General features: G+C 39.2%; 2 protein-coding genes across 4 annotated transcripts; both read left to right on the forward strand.

The window, feature by feature from the left end:
• Positions 1 to 286: 286 nt before the first annotated feature.
• On the forward strand, positions 287 to 6018 carry LOC106096422 (C3a anaphylatoxin chemotactic receptor). Its single transcript, XM_005457580.4, has 3 exons — positions 287 to 517; positions 2044 to 2230; positions 4186 to 6018. The coding sequence occupies exons 2-3, from the start codon at positions 2051 to 2053 to the stop codon at positions 5002 to 5004; spliced, it is 999 nt and encodes a 332-aa protein (XP_005457637.1). The 5' UTR covers positions 287 to 517; positions 2044 to 2050; the 3' UTR covers positions 5005 to 6018.
• Positions 6019 to 6963: 945 nt separating this feature from the next.
• LOC100712403 (C3a anaphylatoxin chemotactic receptor) lies at positions 6964 to 14661 on the forward strand. 3 transcript variants are annotated; one of them, XM_025902513.1, is made up of 5 exons: positions 6964 to 7872; positions 10696 to 10751; positions 11126 to 11199; positions 11321 to 11452; positions 13267 to 14661. In XM_025902513.1, exons 4-5 carry the CDS (start codon positions 11336 to 11338, stop codon positions 14083 to 14085), a joined length of 936 nt encoding a protein of 311 aa, XP_025758298.1. In that variant the 5' UTR covers positions 6964 to 7872; positions 10696 to 10751; positions 11126 to 11199; positions 11321 to 11335; the 3' UTR covers positions 14086 to 14661. The 3 variants fall into 3 exon arrangements, with proteins under 3 accessions (XP_025758298.1, XP_019206651.1, XP_005457638.1); XM_019351106.2 differs by lacking the exon at positions 10696 to 10751 and having other exon boundaries at positions 11123 to 11225; XM_005457581.4 differs by lacking the exon at positions 10696 to 10751 and having other exon boundaries at positions 11123 to 11199.
• The last annotated feature ends 3431 nt before the right edge of the window (positions 14662 to 18092 follow it).

Raw genomic sequence — 18092 nt, forward strand, 5'->3', positions numbered from 1 at the left:
TTCAACATTTTCGTTTTTATATTAGTCTTGTTACTTGACCTTTGTTTCTTACTGATTATACGTCATATTCAGCCCATCAGTTTTTTTTTCTTTTTTTCTCAAACATTAGAAAATAGAGTCCCAAGTTTACTGGAAACAGTTATAACAAATGTATAACAAATCTGCCGTCTGTCAAGTGTGTAATAAAAAGTTTAGTTATTCCATCAGTCTCAGAGTGCTGTCAGATCCTAATCCTGCAGGATCTGACAGCCATCTATGCGTGTGAGTGTTTGACAAATGGGAAAGTGATGTAAATGTGTTTCTGTGTAAACTAAAGTGAAACAACTCTATGCAAAAACTAAGACAAAGTCAGAAACAGTAAAAAGGGGAAGCTGTGTGCTTGTGAGCGACATACCAGAAACTAATAGCTATAAAACTCGAGCTCCTGTGACACAGACATCGTCTGATGCATTTCCAATTCTGCCTCTTATCACTAAGACTGAACCAGCTCACCTGTGAGAGCAGCTTAATATTTCAGGTAAGAAATGCTTTCTGGGTAAGAGTTCTAAGATCAGATTGTGGTTTGATATTTGGACTAAAAAGGTAATGTGAGCAGGTGATGGGATTTGATTTTTGTGGCATTCATGGTTTTGTCCACTACACAGAAATGAGAAAAACAAAATATTTTCACAGAACTTACAAAGGATTTCCTCTTTGATTGCAGAAACCGCATTTTTACTTAGAAGCTCTTTTCCTTTGTTTATAACATTTTAACTTTCTGAACATATCTTGTTTTACCAACAAAAGCTTTGTTAACATCTTTATCGTATCTTTGTGGCTCTTTTTGGGAATTTTAGGTCATTTAGGACTACTGTAGAACATTATTTACTCCTTTAAGCTCTCACAGCAAGAGTTTTTTTTTTTTTTTTATCTTGTATTAACTATCAAACATGTAGGAGTTGTCATGAAAAAATAATTCTTAAACTTTTGGAAACTGTAGTAGCTGAAAGGACTGATATTTAATTTCCAACGCCTATGAAGACTGGAGAAGAATGTTTTCAACTACAAATAATCCATCAATCAGGGTTGAACCTTGAAAGAGGCTGTACTTTCTTTTTTTTTTTTTTTTTTTTTTTTTACAATGCCTTACAAGTAATCCATGTGTAACTGTGAGGAGTGTAAGGAGCACTCAAATGTAGGGCAAGAAGTCGGCTCATATGAAGCAAAGTAGAAGCCGGTCACGGCCAGGTGGCTGGTGCGAGGTGTGGACAAATGCAGACAACGAAACTGGGACTGAACTTAGCCACAGGTGAGCCTTTATTGTGGCTGATGAGAAACATAACCGAAATGAGGAAACCAACTAGATGAGAACTAACATAAAACCTAAACTGGGAAGAACTAAATGCATGAAACCAGGAATACTTGTAAATACATGAATACGTGAGAGATGGAGGCACATGGAAAACTGTGCCAGACGAACACAGGGAAACTCGCACAATATATAAACTTGAGCGTGACGAGGGAACACATGGGGAACACAGCTGGGACGAATAGCCGTAATGGCATAGGGGAAGTATCACAGGACGAAGGACTGTCAAAATAAAACAGGAAACATACTGGGATGAAGACTAAAACACACAGGCTTGACACTGGGACCGGTGGGAGAACAAACATGGGGACAAACAGACTGAGAAGATGGAGAGGGTGAGAGAACAAGAGACAAGGCGGGCTGGGGAGAACACACATGGATGCACATGACAGACAGGGGAGACATGGAGTGAAAAACAAGGAGGGGAACATGGGAACAGAAAAGGGAGATGAGACACAGAGATGATGGAGACACAAGAGGAACTTAACACAAGAAAACAAACTAGATATACAAGAAAACTTAGCCTCCAGTTTAGTTGGTTCTATGTTTCTGACTGTAAAAGTGGAACTTAACCCATCTTTAAAATATAAAAAGTCACAAAAAAACAATAACCTCAAAATGCTGGGTGCTTTCTGTTAAGTCAGGAGAGACATGCTTAGTAAGATTTTGTTCTTCTTCTTTTCTTTTGTTCTCAGCCACACAATGTTTCTCAATGCCTCTCTTCCCACGCATATACTCACCCTTTCTAAGGATGACCAGGCAACTAAGGTGGGCGTGAGTGCTGGCTTGGTCAATGTCAGCATCATCCTGTACACGCTCACTGTTGTGCTCGGCATCACAGGAAACTCCATAGTGATCTGGGTCGCTGGATTCAAGCTTAAGGTAGATATAAAGTGTACAATATGTTTGAAATACCTTCTGAGATTGTCAGTAATCTGTTTAACAAAACCTCACTGAAAACAATCATATTTATTCTGCACCACATTTTCCTACCCCTCACAAAGACAGTAAATATAGTCAGTATTAGGAAACTGTGACCTTCAGTCAAGTAAAGGTGATAGCCACAGTCTTTGGGAGCTGTGCAAAAAGTGTGCAGAAAAACTGTAACCAGGATAACAGGTGCTTTATATCAGTGTTTCCCAACTTTTTATAGCCACGGCGCAAATGTCACATTAGAAAAATTACACTGCATACCACCAAACAAAAATGACTCAAAAAGCATATGGATAATTTTTCAACATGCGGAATTGGCCGGTTTGTCCCAAGTATACCTTTTTTGCTTTCTTCTGACCACTACTCATGCAAGGGCCTTCATCTGGGTCGCAATTTTCTCTAGGACCCAGGTCGGATTGACTACTTTTTCTTTTCAAATATTTATCTATTGCTATTACGCGCTGCATCATCTCACAGCATGACTATTATGTAATTTCTTCTTGTCTTCTTCTTTTTTTACTGGCAGTTGGCAACCCATTTAATTAGAGCAGGTAGCTGTACCTTCCCTTTAGTGGAAGAGAATGTAATTGTTCTGCTCATTACTCACGCCAGTCACTTAGAGTACTTATCAAGGGGAACCAGATAATCTTCCACAGCACACCCAATCATTTCTCATGGCACACCTATGTGCCGCTGCACAGTGGTTGGGATACACTGCTTTATATTATAGGGTAAAGGCCGTACAATAATAGAGAGAAAACCCTGACAATCAGATGTCTGGACACAACAACCAAGATTGGGGATGAGGGGAAAGAGAAGTGAAGAGAGGAGAGGGAGATTGGCTGTCTCTCATGCTATCCTAAGGTTAAAGAAGGGGTGAGGAACTCCAGGCCTCAAAGGCCGGTGTCCTGCACCCTGGGTCAGCACACCTGAATCAAATGATTAGTTCATTACCAGGCCTCTGGAGAACTTCAAGACATGTTGAGGAGGTAATTTAGCCATTTGAATCAGCTGTGTTGGATCAAGGACACATCTAAAACCTGAAGGACACCGGCACTCAGGCCTGGAGTTCCTCACCCCTGGTTTAAAATGAGTGACTAATGCTTAAATGCAACAGGGATCTGTGTAAACACATTCTTCACACTTAGATCTGAGGTTTTGTTTGTTTTTTTTATGTTAAAAAGCAACAGATCAGACAGATTCATGAACTGACAGATATCCTTTGAATCACACAGCCTTGAACAGGTGGTTTATTTATTTATTTATTTTTTATTTGTCATTTAACACTTCAAAACTGGATGCCATAGTTTGTCATTTCGGCATGTTACAAAATCCAACTATTGATACACTTCTTGTAACTTTTGCAATGCTATGATGAAAAAGCAGCTCTCTTTCTCAATGAGGACAGTGTGTTTAGTCTATTTACCACTTGCACACCCCATTTTAATTGCTATCAGCCCACTGCATGGCCATTATCAGTCAGTATCGGTCTCACATCTCTGTCTACTGGGAGGTTGTCATCACTTTTTAAGTGGTTTTCATTTTAATTTGTTAAACAGAAGTAGTAATGGATGTTGTGTTTGCAAGTTAAAAGAGGAACAAAAATCCCCGCATGGAGGCTGAGAGGATGACGGTTTACTCAACTCCTAATTGTGACATCCTTTAGACTTTTTTAACTTTTCTTCTTTTTTAGAAGTGACATGTCTAAGTTTGTGTACTCGTGAATTCCTAAACCTATGAAACTATATTATGTATTTATGTGTTTTTAACACACAGCTTTTAACATAAACAAATCTCCATAGATAAAATCCCAGTCTGGTTATTTGCATCATGCAAATGTCAGCTTCTGTTTTTCTTCCTCTTATTTCTTTTCCATCATATTTTATTTTCTTCTTCCTCAACAGCCGACTGTCACTAATGTGTGGTTGGTGAATCTGGCGATAGCAGACCTGATCTTCTGCTTCACACGAATCTTCTCCCTCACTCGGCTGTTCTTGTCAGACCACTGGCCTTTTGGCGTCTTCCTCTGTAAGTTCACCGGCTTCTTCAAATACACCAACATGTTCTGCTCTGTCTTCCTGCTGGCTGTGATCAGTCTGGATCGAATGGTCTGCATATGGTGGCCGGTCTTCACAAGGCGCCGACGCACCCTGTGGGCAGCGAGGGTGGTGGCTGTCTGCATCTGGATCACAGCGATCCTCTTCAGCATTCCCTACTTCATCCATCGACAAACTTACGTGGACAACAACAACCTTACTAAATGTTCTGTGGACTCGATTGAAAAGGCAGAAGGGTACAACAGCACCAAAGTTGCTCTCTACTCCATACGCTTCTTGTGCGGCTTCATATTTCCCTTCATGGTCATTCTCATCTGTTATACTCTGGCTGGGGTGGGAATCCGACGCACCCGCCTGTCAGGGAAGTCCCGCCCTCTGCGTATAATAGCATGTTTGGTCATTGCCTTTTTCCTGTGCTGGGCACCTTACCACTGCCTCCTAATGGTAAAGATGGTGAACAATAACATTGCACTGTTGAAAATTTTGTACCCTTTATCAATGGGCATTGCCTACTTTAACAGCTGTGTGAACCCGCTGTTGTACTTTTGCATGGGTCTAAAAGTGAACGAGGGATTTAGACAAGGTCTAATGAAAGTTTATAGAAGGGCTCTATCAGATGATATGGATGTCCAAATTACTCAGTGCACTGAACACTCTTTGGATTGAAGCTCTGGTTTAAAACACAGCACAAGAGTCTGACAGCAGTGGGTTTGTGTTTCTCCGAGTTATCCTGAAGCTCAGAAGAATACATATGCATGTTGTGATCAGTCTGTTTCCGCACAGAAAACCAAATTAGTAATGCCATTTTAATACAAATAAAATTAAAATGCTTCACAAGACACTAAGATTTATATATGTAGATATATTACAATGTTTTCAGTCTGTATGTATCAGATATACATGCACACACTGCCACCTGTGTATGAAGTAGGGGATTACAGTTTGTAAATACAACGAATGCATACAATTGCTATGTCTAAATATTAGTAACATAAATTAATAAGTCTACACACTTAATGGATAAAACTCTCCTGGATCAATCCTTACTCTCCCTCCAGTGCCTGAAAATATATTTTAACAGCTTTACCTGAAAAATCTAATCATCCATGGAACTCACTCAACTATTAAGCAAGACTATAAGTAGATGAAAAATGTTTTTTAGAGTTCTGTTTAGCTAACAGAAAGAAAGCAGATGTTTGCAGAAGTTTTAAGTGCCTTCAGTCTAGTCTCTTCACTACATTTTAGTCTAGTTGCTGAAGGCATTGCTGGAGTCAGTCACCTCGCAGGACACAAGTTACTGCATAAAATATGATTATTTACTAGCACAATTGTCTAAAATGAAAACCTGGGGGCATTTATTACAAACTAACAGTTTTAACTGTTTTAACTTCAAATCTCTGATACACTTGTGAAGCAACTACTTTTGAGTGCTTTTAATGATCTTCTTGCCCTGCAGAGGGGAAGATGCCTCATTGAAAAGTTTTTTTCTTACTGGTTTTTGGAGTTTGTTGCTGGAGTTGTAGTCCTGTGCTCTTATCATAATTTTCCATTTTCATTGGTTTCATGTGTTCCCCTCGTCTCTGCCTGAGTTTATTCCATTTACTTCCAGACTTATTTTAAGGCTTACTTCCTCATGTAGCTGTACATGTAAGTTATTAAAACGCTTTGTTTTTCCATGCACATGTTTTCTATTGTTTTTGTTATTCATTAACTAAATCCTAACCCTTCATTCACACACTGAAGTTGTTTCAGGCATCTTCCTTTCCTGAGTGGCCTGGGAAAACCAGCCTCTCTGATCTGAACCAGTTTTTTTTTTTTTTTTTTTTTTTTTTTTTTTTTAAACATACCCTTATGTTTGAACATGTTGATGGTTATCCATAAATGCACATGGCACCAGGCACCTAAGGTTGCAGGCTGATGATTGATTTTTGTAATCTTATCATTAGATGTATGTTCTGTACACTTGGGCAAGAGAGGGAGTAAGCTGTCACCTGATCAACCTAAGCTTACCTAGGCTTCGGAGGCAGCCTAGGTAACAGGCCAAGCTGAATGGCCTGCCAGTACCTAATGACTCGGCCAGAAGGCTGAAGCAAAAACTGTAAGGAGTTTGGTTAGGCCACGGAAAAAGACTTTTGGACTACCTCAAAGTGATTCTGTCATACTGTCAGGTGACTCAGGAGGGGAAAGCAGCACTTTTCACACAAATGGTGTATAGTGTGTGTCAGGCGGTGGAAGGAATACTTTGAGGATCTCCTTAATCCCACTTGCGTGGAAGCCTTTCACCACCACTTTCAACGTCAGAATATTGTCTATGCTTTTCACAGATGGTGGTGGCCTCCAGCTAACAATGGAGCAGTTCACAGCTGAGTGTGAAGTAGCAGGAATTACAAGCACCTCCAAATCTGGAGAGAGAGGTCTGGCTGCTCTCCTTAGGCTGCTGCCGTCAAGTGAAGGCTGTGTGCAGGCAGGAAAAGGACCCAAAGTGCAGACTGCGGAGACAAACGTGAACTCAAACAGCTTTAATGCTGAACTCCAAAAAAGTAACAAAACTGAGAATCCAAAATAAACTTACACAGTAAGATGAGGGTAGATCACAACACAGACAGGTGAAAACACAGGGCTTATATACACAGAGGGAGCAATCAGGAAATGAGAGACAGGAGGGAAACACAGCTGGGACAAATCAGGGCTGATGAGACAAAGGAAGTAAAACCAGACGCATTAACATAAGACACGGATTTTCAAAGTAAAACAGGAAACACAGACTGAACTCACAGACACAGACTCACAAGCAGGCACTGCAACAGAGGGAACAGAGACGTGGGACCAGGGCAGACACAGACTCTGACTGGACACAGAATAGAGGGAGTAAGGAAACCAAAACTTGAAAACTAAATAATCACACACCAAGAAGAACTTGGGGGAAAAAAATAGAAATGCAAAACAGAAACCAAAACCTTCACAAAAATAAACTAAGATGAGAAAACAAATAAAAGGTACAAAACTGAAGCCACTGGGTCAACGACCCAGGTACCCTAACAGCTGCCCCCGTGACCCGGCCCTGGATAAGTGGATAAAAATGGACGGATGGATGGATGAATCAACTTTCCATTACTGGATGCCAATTAGGGCCTTGTTTCTTGGAAACAGCTGTGAACAAGTTATAACAGAAAACAAGGTTGCAATTCAGTTTAAATCACTTATTCACACTTCTGCTGAATTGGTGTGTGAATCTGTGTCTGAGAAAAGTGGGGGAGGGAAATGTGGGTGTGGTTGTGTGAGAAAAAAACCTCAACTATATTTGGAAAGGAAGATAAAGCCAGACACATGATATGAAAAAAAGAGGAAATGGAGGGTGTGTGAATGTGTCTTTGAGTGTGTGTTCACATGTGTGAGAGCCATGACACAAACTACGTAACAGCCAAACTTAAAGTAACTGCAAGACAGACAAACAAACACATCCTCACTTCTGCCTCTCACCACCAAGACTGAAGCTACTCACCTCAGCCCTGTGAGATCAGCTCAATATTTCAGGTAAGAAATTTGATTTTTTTTCTTGGTTATATTCCTCAGATGATACTAAAATTCTTACATTTTTAATTTGTGTTTTTGCAGTTTGTGTTTTTCTAGCCTGTTTAAAGTAACTACGCAATATTAGGTACTTCTGCTCAATAGAAAGCTTGGGTTTTGTATAGCTGATTGAAAATCTTTGGAGGTTATGATGTGTTAAATTGTTTACATACAGTGTTCAAAAAAAAGAAATATTCTGAAAACAAGTCAGATCTCAATGGCAGAAAATCTAACTCCAATATGTATACTGATATTGACTAAGTAATGTGTTAGGAATGAACACATTCATTCCACTATTTGATAGAAATGAAAGTTATTAACCTAAACAAACAGGATGTTTTTGTGAGATTTTAATTTGCCTTTGCAAAGGTGTCAAACAACAATAGAGCATTACTGCAGTCTGCATTGCTTTTGCCAAAACTTATGATAATATGCGCGATGAATGATTTAACACATTATCCACCAGCCAAGTTTTACTGAATAGGCAGAGCTTTCCAGTAAAACCAAGGAAATGACAGCTTGTATAGACATGTATATCTTGCAATTGAGGACTATATACAGACAAAGCATGATGGTCTAGAGCCTTCAACTCAGCTATATCGACTTAACACAGAGAAGGTCACAGATGTGAATATCACATTTCTCCCTTCTGGTCATTTATTGACCACACAGGTAAATCATGGCAACAAAAATACCACAAACAAGATATATGAAAACCTAAACACGTTCAGTCTAGGTCATCTCGGTGACACATACAGAAAGCATGTTACTGTTTCCATGTGTCCTAGTTACCATTACTGTGTAGCAATACTTATGAAACACTAAAATGGAGACAAAACATCCATTTAAACTGAAACATCTGATTCTTCATCATACACTAGATGATAAGCTGGGATCCAGTCAAGAGTGAAGTACAGGCCAGGCTGTTGCCAGTTTCAGACATACTGGACTGACAAATAATGGTCAGTCAACCTAGTAGCATGAGTGTAAGGCACAGTACTGCACAACAGAGGAAAACAGTTAAAATTAGAAAACACAATTAACACTGAACATATTGAGAGAGACATTCTATTCAGCTCATAGTGGTTTGCTCAGATGAGATCCTCATGCTGTTTGTTTTTGTTCACACCTAGTATGGTTTGCATTTGTCACACTTAGCTACAGATAAGACAAATGAGAGCATAGATGACTTAGTTCTTACATAATGCACATGAGTAAGTCCATCACATCTTTGCTCTGCTGACATATCTGACCAATGACTCAGAGAGGAGAGCTCAGCACTCCTCCCTAACCTGCTGTTCAGTAGCAGACCTCTATATTTCTTCCCGCTTGGTTGTCAGGTTAAGATGATATTTGATCACGCCCTTCACTTTTTCATGTTTGGCACAACAGAAGAAAATGTTTTCAAGATTCTCAACATGTCACATTCACAGCTCAATTCCAGCTCAATTTTGACACATCAAAAAAGTCAGGCTCTGGGTATTAGTGGCACATTTATGTTCTGACTGGGTAATAATAATAACTTCTAAATTTATAGATTTGTGAAGTGCAGTGTAAAGAATCAGGATCAGGAGCTATGTGTTGCTCTACCTTTGTATTTTCAAATTAGTATCTCTTTCTATTTCACATTAACTTTTTTAATTTAGTTTTAGTCTTTTTAGTTATTATTGTATGGCGGGCAATCCCACAGGCAAGAAAGTTTTAGGAACCTTAATATGGATAAAACAATAAAACTAGAATTTCTTCTAAAGCAGCTGACTCACGGTCTTGTAGGCATCTAAATTGTAAGTAAACATGTGCATCAAAGCATGATCATGCAAGCTGTAATAACAACTTTTTACCAAACTAACAAATACTATAACTCAGTTTTCCATATATTATGATTTTATTTGTAGTTAGTGTTCAAAATGTGTTCATCTCACTCAAATCCATCAGGTTTAACTACATTAAGGGTCAAAACTTCAGGGTCAAAATACCCAAAACAGCACATTAAGTTGTAGCTTGATACATTTTTGGGCAACAGTCAAAAATATAGCGATAACAAAAACCATGTGTCACCATATGTCCTGACGGCTCAACAGAGTGAACGTAGTTGCCACTAACCTGTGGACGAATTGAAAATGCAACAATTTTTCCTTAAAACTAGGGAATAGCTTGTGTTACAAGTGTGAGAGTAGGCCACTTGTTACTTGTTTTTGAGCTTTCGACTCTGTAACATGATCTTTATCAGATGATGAAATGTGCTTAATGTCACATATTTTTTTTCTGACCTGACCTACTTCCATAGCATACTTCCTCTTTCGATAAGTTTAAACATTTCACACACACACACTTTAAAATACAACAAAAGCTTGAAGTAAATTGTTTCACAGAAACATAATGTCAGACAAAAGTAAAGCTCAGTCAGCCACTCAGATAGTAAATTTATATTTGCATCTTTGTGACATTCGTGACAATGCTTCGTGTTAATAAATGTACACCACTAGAAAACCAGTTTATTACCCCCATAAATGGTGCCACATTTGTGACGATAATGCATTTGTGGGTTGAGCAGTAGAGTTGAGTGTGTGGGTTGCGCCCCTGAAAAAACTTGCCAAATCTTCTTCTGCCAATGCCAAACAACTTATACTGTCATTGAGTCTTGTGTATTGAATTGGATTATTGAAGTGTGATGAAATAAAACATATTAGAAATGTAATAACTTTAAGAAACAGGGGCCTCAGTAGCATGTGGAAGAACCATACACACCCATGAGTTGTTTGAAAATTGCCTTGTAACCCTTCGCAGACTAAGGGGTAGCAACAGTTGCTTCTCTGAGATCATTGCCGAGTCTTTCCTGCTACACTGTGTGTGAACACACACTTTAACATTCCACAACAAAAAACTGCCAAGTTCTCTACTGTTATAGACATGATCACACTTGCTGACGCCCAATCAAGTGCACTTGACTTCCAGCACCTTCCTGCTACTTATCCTTTAATTTCTATGGAAGCAGTAATGGTGTACTTAATCTTTGACTCACTGCTTCTGCATGTTGACTTTTGTTAAATAAATAATGATGTCATATTTTTTTGGTTCATCTGACCTGTGTACCTTTTTAAGACCCACTGGCCTGGTTATTTTTATTGTAACTTGATATATAAAGCAATAACATTAAAAAAAGATATATTCTTTACAATGCCTGTAAAAGTAATATATGTCTCATGGTGAGCAGTGTGACGAAAAGAAAGCAGCCAATGTGAAGCAGAGCAAACGCCTTAGTTGGCCGAAGAAAAATCATCTACAGAGTCAGTGAGTATGATAACATAGAGCAACATGTGAGTTAATCTTATGATTTCCTATTCACTGTCTGGGAGGTCAGGAGTTACATGATGAGTAATATTTTGTTCTTTTTCTGTTCTCTCTTTTGCAGCCACACCAGGCAACTATGGTGGACATCAGTGACATAGTGGATAATGTTGCCATCATTTTATATGCACTGACCGTTGTGCTCGGCATCACGGGGAACTCTATAGTGATCTGGGTGGCTGGATTCAAACTTAAGGTAGATGTAAAATATAAAATGTATTCGCCTCTTAGTAGACTTGGAAATATTTCCTTTTTCATGCTAAAAGGCAGAAGTGGCAAAAGAACATACATTCATCACTTAAGTAGAAGTACAAATACTTGAATTATAAAAATACTTAGGTAAGAGTTGAATTATAGATTCAACTTCTTCAAAAAGGTTTGCTTAAAAGTGTTACACATTTCTTAAAGATAAGAAGCAAAAATATAACATGTACATAAATATTTACAGCCTTTGACACTCATAATTGAGGTCAGGTGCATCCTGTTTCCACTGATCAGCTGTCAGATTCAAGTCTCAGACAGTGCTTGTCAGAGCACAAACTAAGATATGAAGTCCAGGGAATTATACCCGACCTGAAGTTTCCCAAAAGCGTCTGAAGGACTCTCAGACCATGAAAAATAAAATTATCTGGTTCTCTGGAAAGAAAGATTGAACTCACTGGGCTGAATGCCAAACCTCATATCTGTAGGAAACCGCGCACTGCTGATGTCCAGTCACTCTTGAGAAGGTTAGCATCAAGCATGTCTCTGTATATCATTATGAACAGCTTCTGGTTTCCTGCTTAGGGTCTTGTTCTCTTGGACGATGATCTTTCACTAGAACAAGACCCTAAGCATACAGCACAATAACTAATCAGTAACTAATCGGCTTCAGGACCACTCTGTGAATGTCCCTGAGTGGCCCAGCCAGAGCTTAGAAGCCAAATGAAAATCTCTGAAGAAATCTGAAAATATCTGTGTATCGATGCTTCCCATCCAGCATGATGGAATTTGAGAAGTTCTACAGAGAAGATAGGGAGGAACTTTCCAAAAATAGGTGTAGGTAAGGCTATAATTGATGTCAAAGGTGCTTCAATAAAGTACTGAGCAAAAAATACTTATGAATACTTCTTTACATGTTATATTTTTAAAATGAATTTGGATCTGTTGGCTTAAGTAGAACACATGATTACATATGCAAATACAGTGATTTCTTGACGAATTAACCCACTGGCTTAAATAACTCTAAGTAACCATCTGTTTTTCTTTTCTTCTGTTTTGTTAATAAACCCAGAACAGATCAATCCTATCAGTGTACTGATTATGTTTTAGTTTCTGATCATGTCAGGATATAAGGAAACCCAGCTGTTAATGAACTTATATCTTTTGACATGGTATGGTTAAACAACAGCCTTTTGAAATGTATTTTGTTTTTATTTATTTATTTTTCTACCAGTTTTGACTTAATTAATTAATGCACTGATTATGACTGTATACTTTGATGCACAGTGTGGCTAAATTTAATAAGTGTATCCTCAACTATCAGCCTCGAACCTTATCAGCCCAATGAGTGATCATTATCAGTCAATATCTGTCTCACCTCTTCCTCCTATTGAGAGCTGGTCACAATTTCAGTGATAGCCATTTCAGAAGTAGTAACGGATGCCGTGTTTGCAAGTTAAAATAGGAACAAAAATTCCCACTTGGAGGCTGGAGGGTGGACAGAGGTTTAATTTACTTGACCAACTTATTACCCTGTGATGAAATTTGCCAACAGTCTTCTCATGTATTTTTTCACATAAACATTAGATGTGTGCATAATATGTGTTGCTCTGTTTATTATTGATTGCTACTGATAATGACAGCCTGCTGAGTTTCATATAAGATTGCGATTGATGCCAAATAGTGATATTTTAAAATTGATAATATGCTGACAATATCACAATCTGGTGACTTGGTTCATATAAATATATTTTATTTTCTTCCATTCTTCTCTTTTCCATCTTGTTTTATTTTCTTCTTCATCCACAGCCAAAGGTCACCAACGTGTGGCTGGTGAATCTGGCGATAGCAGACCTGATCTTCTGCTTCACACGGGTTCTCTCCCTCACTCAGAACCTCTTCTTTGACCACTGGCCTTTTGGCCTCTTTCCCTGCAAGTTCAATGGCTTCTTCAAATACACCAACATGTTCTGCTCTGTCTTCCTGCTGGCTGTGATCAGTCTGGATCGAGTGCTCTGCATCTGGCGGCCGGTCTTCACAAGGCGCCGACGCACGCTGTGGGTAGCGAGGATGGTGGCAGTCTGCGTCTGGATCACAGCGATCCTCTTCAGCATTCCCTACTTCATCCATCGCCAAATGTACGTGGACACCAACAACCTTACTAAATGTTCTGTGGACCCAAAAGAGAAGGCAGAAGGGTACAACAGCACCAAAGTTGCTCTGTACTCCATCCGCTTCCTGTGCGGCTTCATATTTCCCTTCGTGGTCATTCTGGTCTGTTATACCCTGGCTGGGGTGGGAATCCGACGCACACGCCTGTTAGGCAAGTCCCGCCCTCTGCGTATACTAGCATGTTTGGTCATTGCCTTCTTCCTGTGTTGGGCACCTTACCACTGCCTCCTAATGGTGAAGATGGTGGACAATAATAATGCAGTGGTGAAAATCTGGTACCCTGTAGCAAAGGGTGTTGCCTACTTTAACAGCTGTGTGAACCCGCTGTTGTACTTCTGCATGGGGCTAAAAGCTAGTGATGGCTTTAGGCAGAGTGTAATGAGAGTTTATAAAAGAGCTCTGATAGATGATATGGACGGTCAGATGACTCAGTCCACTGATCGCTCTTTGGATTAAAGCTCTGGGTTGAAACACAGAATTGTTGTGATGGCAGGAATAAGTGGGTGTAGCTAAAGTTAAAGTTTCCCCCAATGATCCTAAAGCTCAGAAAAATTCATATCTTTGTTTTAAACCATTAGCTTAACAGTGAAATGGCAGTCGCATTTTAAAATAGTTAAAGTAGTTGTTAATATGATTTGTTATCTGTGGATTTTCATCGCAGGTTATGTGCCACAAGAAGTAGTAGGTATGACTGTGAAAAGGCTTTTTCTTTCATTCTGTGCTCAGTGAAGAAAACATACATTTGACACACTTTAGTGAAACACAGTGTTTTTGTGTCCACAAGTGACCTTTCTTTTTGAGGTGTCTGCAGCACCAGGGGGACTTGCCATGTTCATTTTTTCTGAGTTTTTGTTTTGTTTTTTGACTCTTTCAAAGCCATTTAGCACAGGATACTTTCACTGAACAGTGTGCTAATTGCTTAAGACTTGTCAATGTTAAGCTAAGGCTATGTACACAGGTGTTTTTGAAAACGCAGCTGTTTCTCTGCGTTTAGGCCTTTCGTCCACACGTAAACAGCTGTCCACACGTAAACAGCTTTGTGGGTAACTGAAAACAGAGATTTTTAAAAACTCCTGCCAAGGTGGAGATTTTCAAAAAGTCCATTTTTGCGTTTATGTGTGGACGAGGAAAACAGAGATTTAGTCACGCAACCTCAAAGGTGTGCGCCGTTTTTGACGTCACGCTGTGCGCCACGTTATTGTTTCTATAATGGTGGATAGAGACAAAATACTGTTGCTGTTAATCTGACTACCTGCAGTTTGTACACGCTTACATACACACACAGCTACTGTCCCTCCATGTAGACAGACAGAGGCATCAGAGTGAACACCAGATGTGGCTTCTACATTCAACATAGACTCTCTCACAACCCAAATCCTGATGTCGGTTTGGAATAGATTTAATTTTTTAGAAATTAAATTTATGTGTGCTGTATGCGTTTTGTTCATTCCTAAGCTGTGAGTCTACACCAGCCAAAATAGTGTCTTTAGTTATTAACATTTGAAATGATGACAGCACTTGAACAGAAACACAAAATTAGCTGCCTTCCCAGAACAACACAAAAACTTTTCAGAAGTGCTTAAAGTTTTGTGCCCTCACAAAACCCTGTTTACTCTTTCCCTCCCAGGCTTCTAAAATTCTGATTGGCCAACATTTCTACACAGTTAGGATTTGGCATGTTCTTGACAGCATTTGACTTCGTTTTTAGCGTTTACATGTGGACAGGGATATTTTTTCAAAGCTCCCCGTGTGGACGGAATAAAAAAACCCCAAAAAACGGAAAATCTCAATTTTCAAAAATACCCGTGTATGTGTGGATGTAGCCTAAATCTCATCATTCTATAATTTATGTCATTCAACCACAGTTTTGAAGGTCAATTTACATATAATATAAAATGTTTTTAAAGGCAAATATTGTAAATTTAAATGTAGTACAGTGATACTGCATTACAGCAATAATATTTTTTTAAGCAAAGGTAATATTTGAATAAATAACTATGTTTAACACTTATATCTATTAAATAAAAATTCCTTTATGTGAAATTATATTTAAATCATCAGTTTGTACTTGATAGGATTTATTATGAATAATATAATGTATTGTAACAGAAATAATGATCTTATCAATGATTTTAAAAAAGCAAAATTTATTTATTTTATGTGTAGATGATGTATTTTTAAATAAATGATTTCTAAATCATTTCCATTATTTTTGCTTTTCTGGTGACCCATCTATTTGAATATTATTATTTTTTAAACCTTCACAGTATTTCAAAGCAGACAGAACACACAGTCTGAGGCCAGGACCAGCAGTGACACAGATCATCTTCCACACTATAGTAAGCCTTCATCTTCCATGGGATTTGTTGCAGCTGTTGTCCTCCCCAACACTCTGTAGGGCTGGACCCAGACAACTTCAAAAAAACAGCTCTGTCTTCAGGCTACAGCACATAGTACGCTCTGGTTAATAGCTAAAAGCTGCAGCAGCTGTGGTCTGCACAGGAAAACTGTAAACTGGATCTTAACTGTAGATCTCACAGAACAAAAGTGGTGTAGGCATCTTTCTTACACCATCATCATTACGTTTCCCATTTCACATGAGGTTAACCATGTTCCTACACACACACACACACACACACAAACACACACACACACACATATATATATATATATATACATACATATATGTATATATAGTAGGCAGGTAGCATACAGTAGTTTAGAACATAAGCACGCTATACTCTTTACTTACACTGATCAGGTATAACATTATGACCATTTAGAGTTGAAGTGAATAACACTGACTATCTCTTCATCATGGCACCCCTGTATAACTAGGGCCAAATTGTGATGGCCAGACAGCAGGGCCAGAGCATCTTCAAAATTACAGCCCTTGTAACTTGTTCCTGGTGTGCAATGGTCAGTATCGATCAAAAGTGGAAGGGACAGAAAGGACATGGGTGGCCAAGGCTCACTGATGTACATGGGGAGCGAAGCGTATTTATTTATCTATTTATTTTTAAGAGTACGTAACATTTGCAAGTATTCAAATGCGCAAAACTTTACAGAGACAGGCTTTTGCAGATTCTTGGAACACTAAGAATCAGGACTAGGGCAGTAAATGCTTGCTTTCAGGTTAGCATTGTGGACATGGGAACATTCTAAAACTGTTGCAAAAAGAACATGCCACGGTCTGGCATGACTGCCTGAGGATGATCAGCTGAGACATTGTTTTTGTTATTGTTTTGTCTCTTGCTTTGCCACTCCCCTGCTTGGGCAGAACTCATTATGGATTCCTGCCCTTGGCCCACGCACTGGCGAGGTTTCTACCCACCTGAGGCTCATTACCCATTTTTCCTTTCACTACTTAAGACGAGGATGCGTTGCTACTCCTCGCTGGATCTAGGATGAGTAATTTTTTTGAACTCGTTTGTGTTTACCTGCATCCTAACCTGTTCTCTTTGTGAATAGACCTCTTGGAAGTGATCGTTAGTGACTTGGTGTGTGGCTGGCAGATCGCACTGTGTGGCTGAAGAGGAGTGAGCGTGACCTACCCTGTTCCCCTGGATTCCCTGGAGCCCTGACCCCGTGCACTTTTGTATATTTATCACTTGGTGTTGTAAATAAATCCCTGCACTTGAGTCCCCCTGTTCATCGTGACAGAACAATAGTAAATTCTGAGGAAAGAAACACACCATTCACTAGTGATGGGATGCATTGTGCCAAGGCTTTGGAGCATGTGTTAGAAATCCAGGAAATCTTTTATGAAGTGCATATAAAGGCTTCCTTCTTTAAGGGCAAGTGACATCAATGGTGATGTTTGAAGCCTCGCTGTTTCAGAAAGTGGTTTGAGTGTTGATGTGATTCACAAACATTCAGGAGCACAATGGATTACCCCCAAAATTTGTGTATTAGTGTTTGTGTTGTGACATGAGGAGCTTGTTTTCATGGAGCCTGCTGAAAGGAGAAGCGTTTCCCCCTGTGTGGTAAAACTTTGAGGTGATCTCACTCAATAAAGTTTCACACATAATTTTCCTGTAAATAATGTCATGTGTTACGTCTGTAATATTGACAAGTCAAAATCACCCCAGTAGTTATAAGCACAATCACTGCTCCATCATTTGAAAACACTTCAGTTTTAACACAAACACGCAGTGATTATTCCCATGCTGACACTGTTGTAAGAAAGCCAAGAGGGGGTCAGAATTAGTTGAAATGACAGTAAAGATGTTGACCAGCAGGGGGGTCTGTGTGCACATGAAGCTTCGAGAAAAGAAACTATTTTTATCCAGTTGGATGGAAAGCTTCAAGGCTTCATCTGGTCATCACTATCATATTTATACTTATCAAAGATACTTAATCTGTCATGCCAGGCCAAATATCATCAAACACACTGACTACTAAGAAAACCTCAAAATGGTAGGTTGTGTGCCTGTTTGTGTGTGTGTGTGTGTGTGTGTGTG

This window comes from Oreochromis niloticus, linkage group LG22 (assembly GCF_001858045.2).
Source record: "Oreochromis niloticus isolate F11D_XX linkage group LG22, O_niloticus_UMD_NMBU, whole genome shotgun sequence".
Taxonomy (NCBI): Eukaryota; Metazoa; Chordata; class Actinopteri; order Cichliformes; family Cichlidae; genus Oreochromis; species Oreochromis niloticus.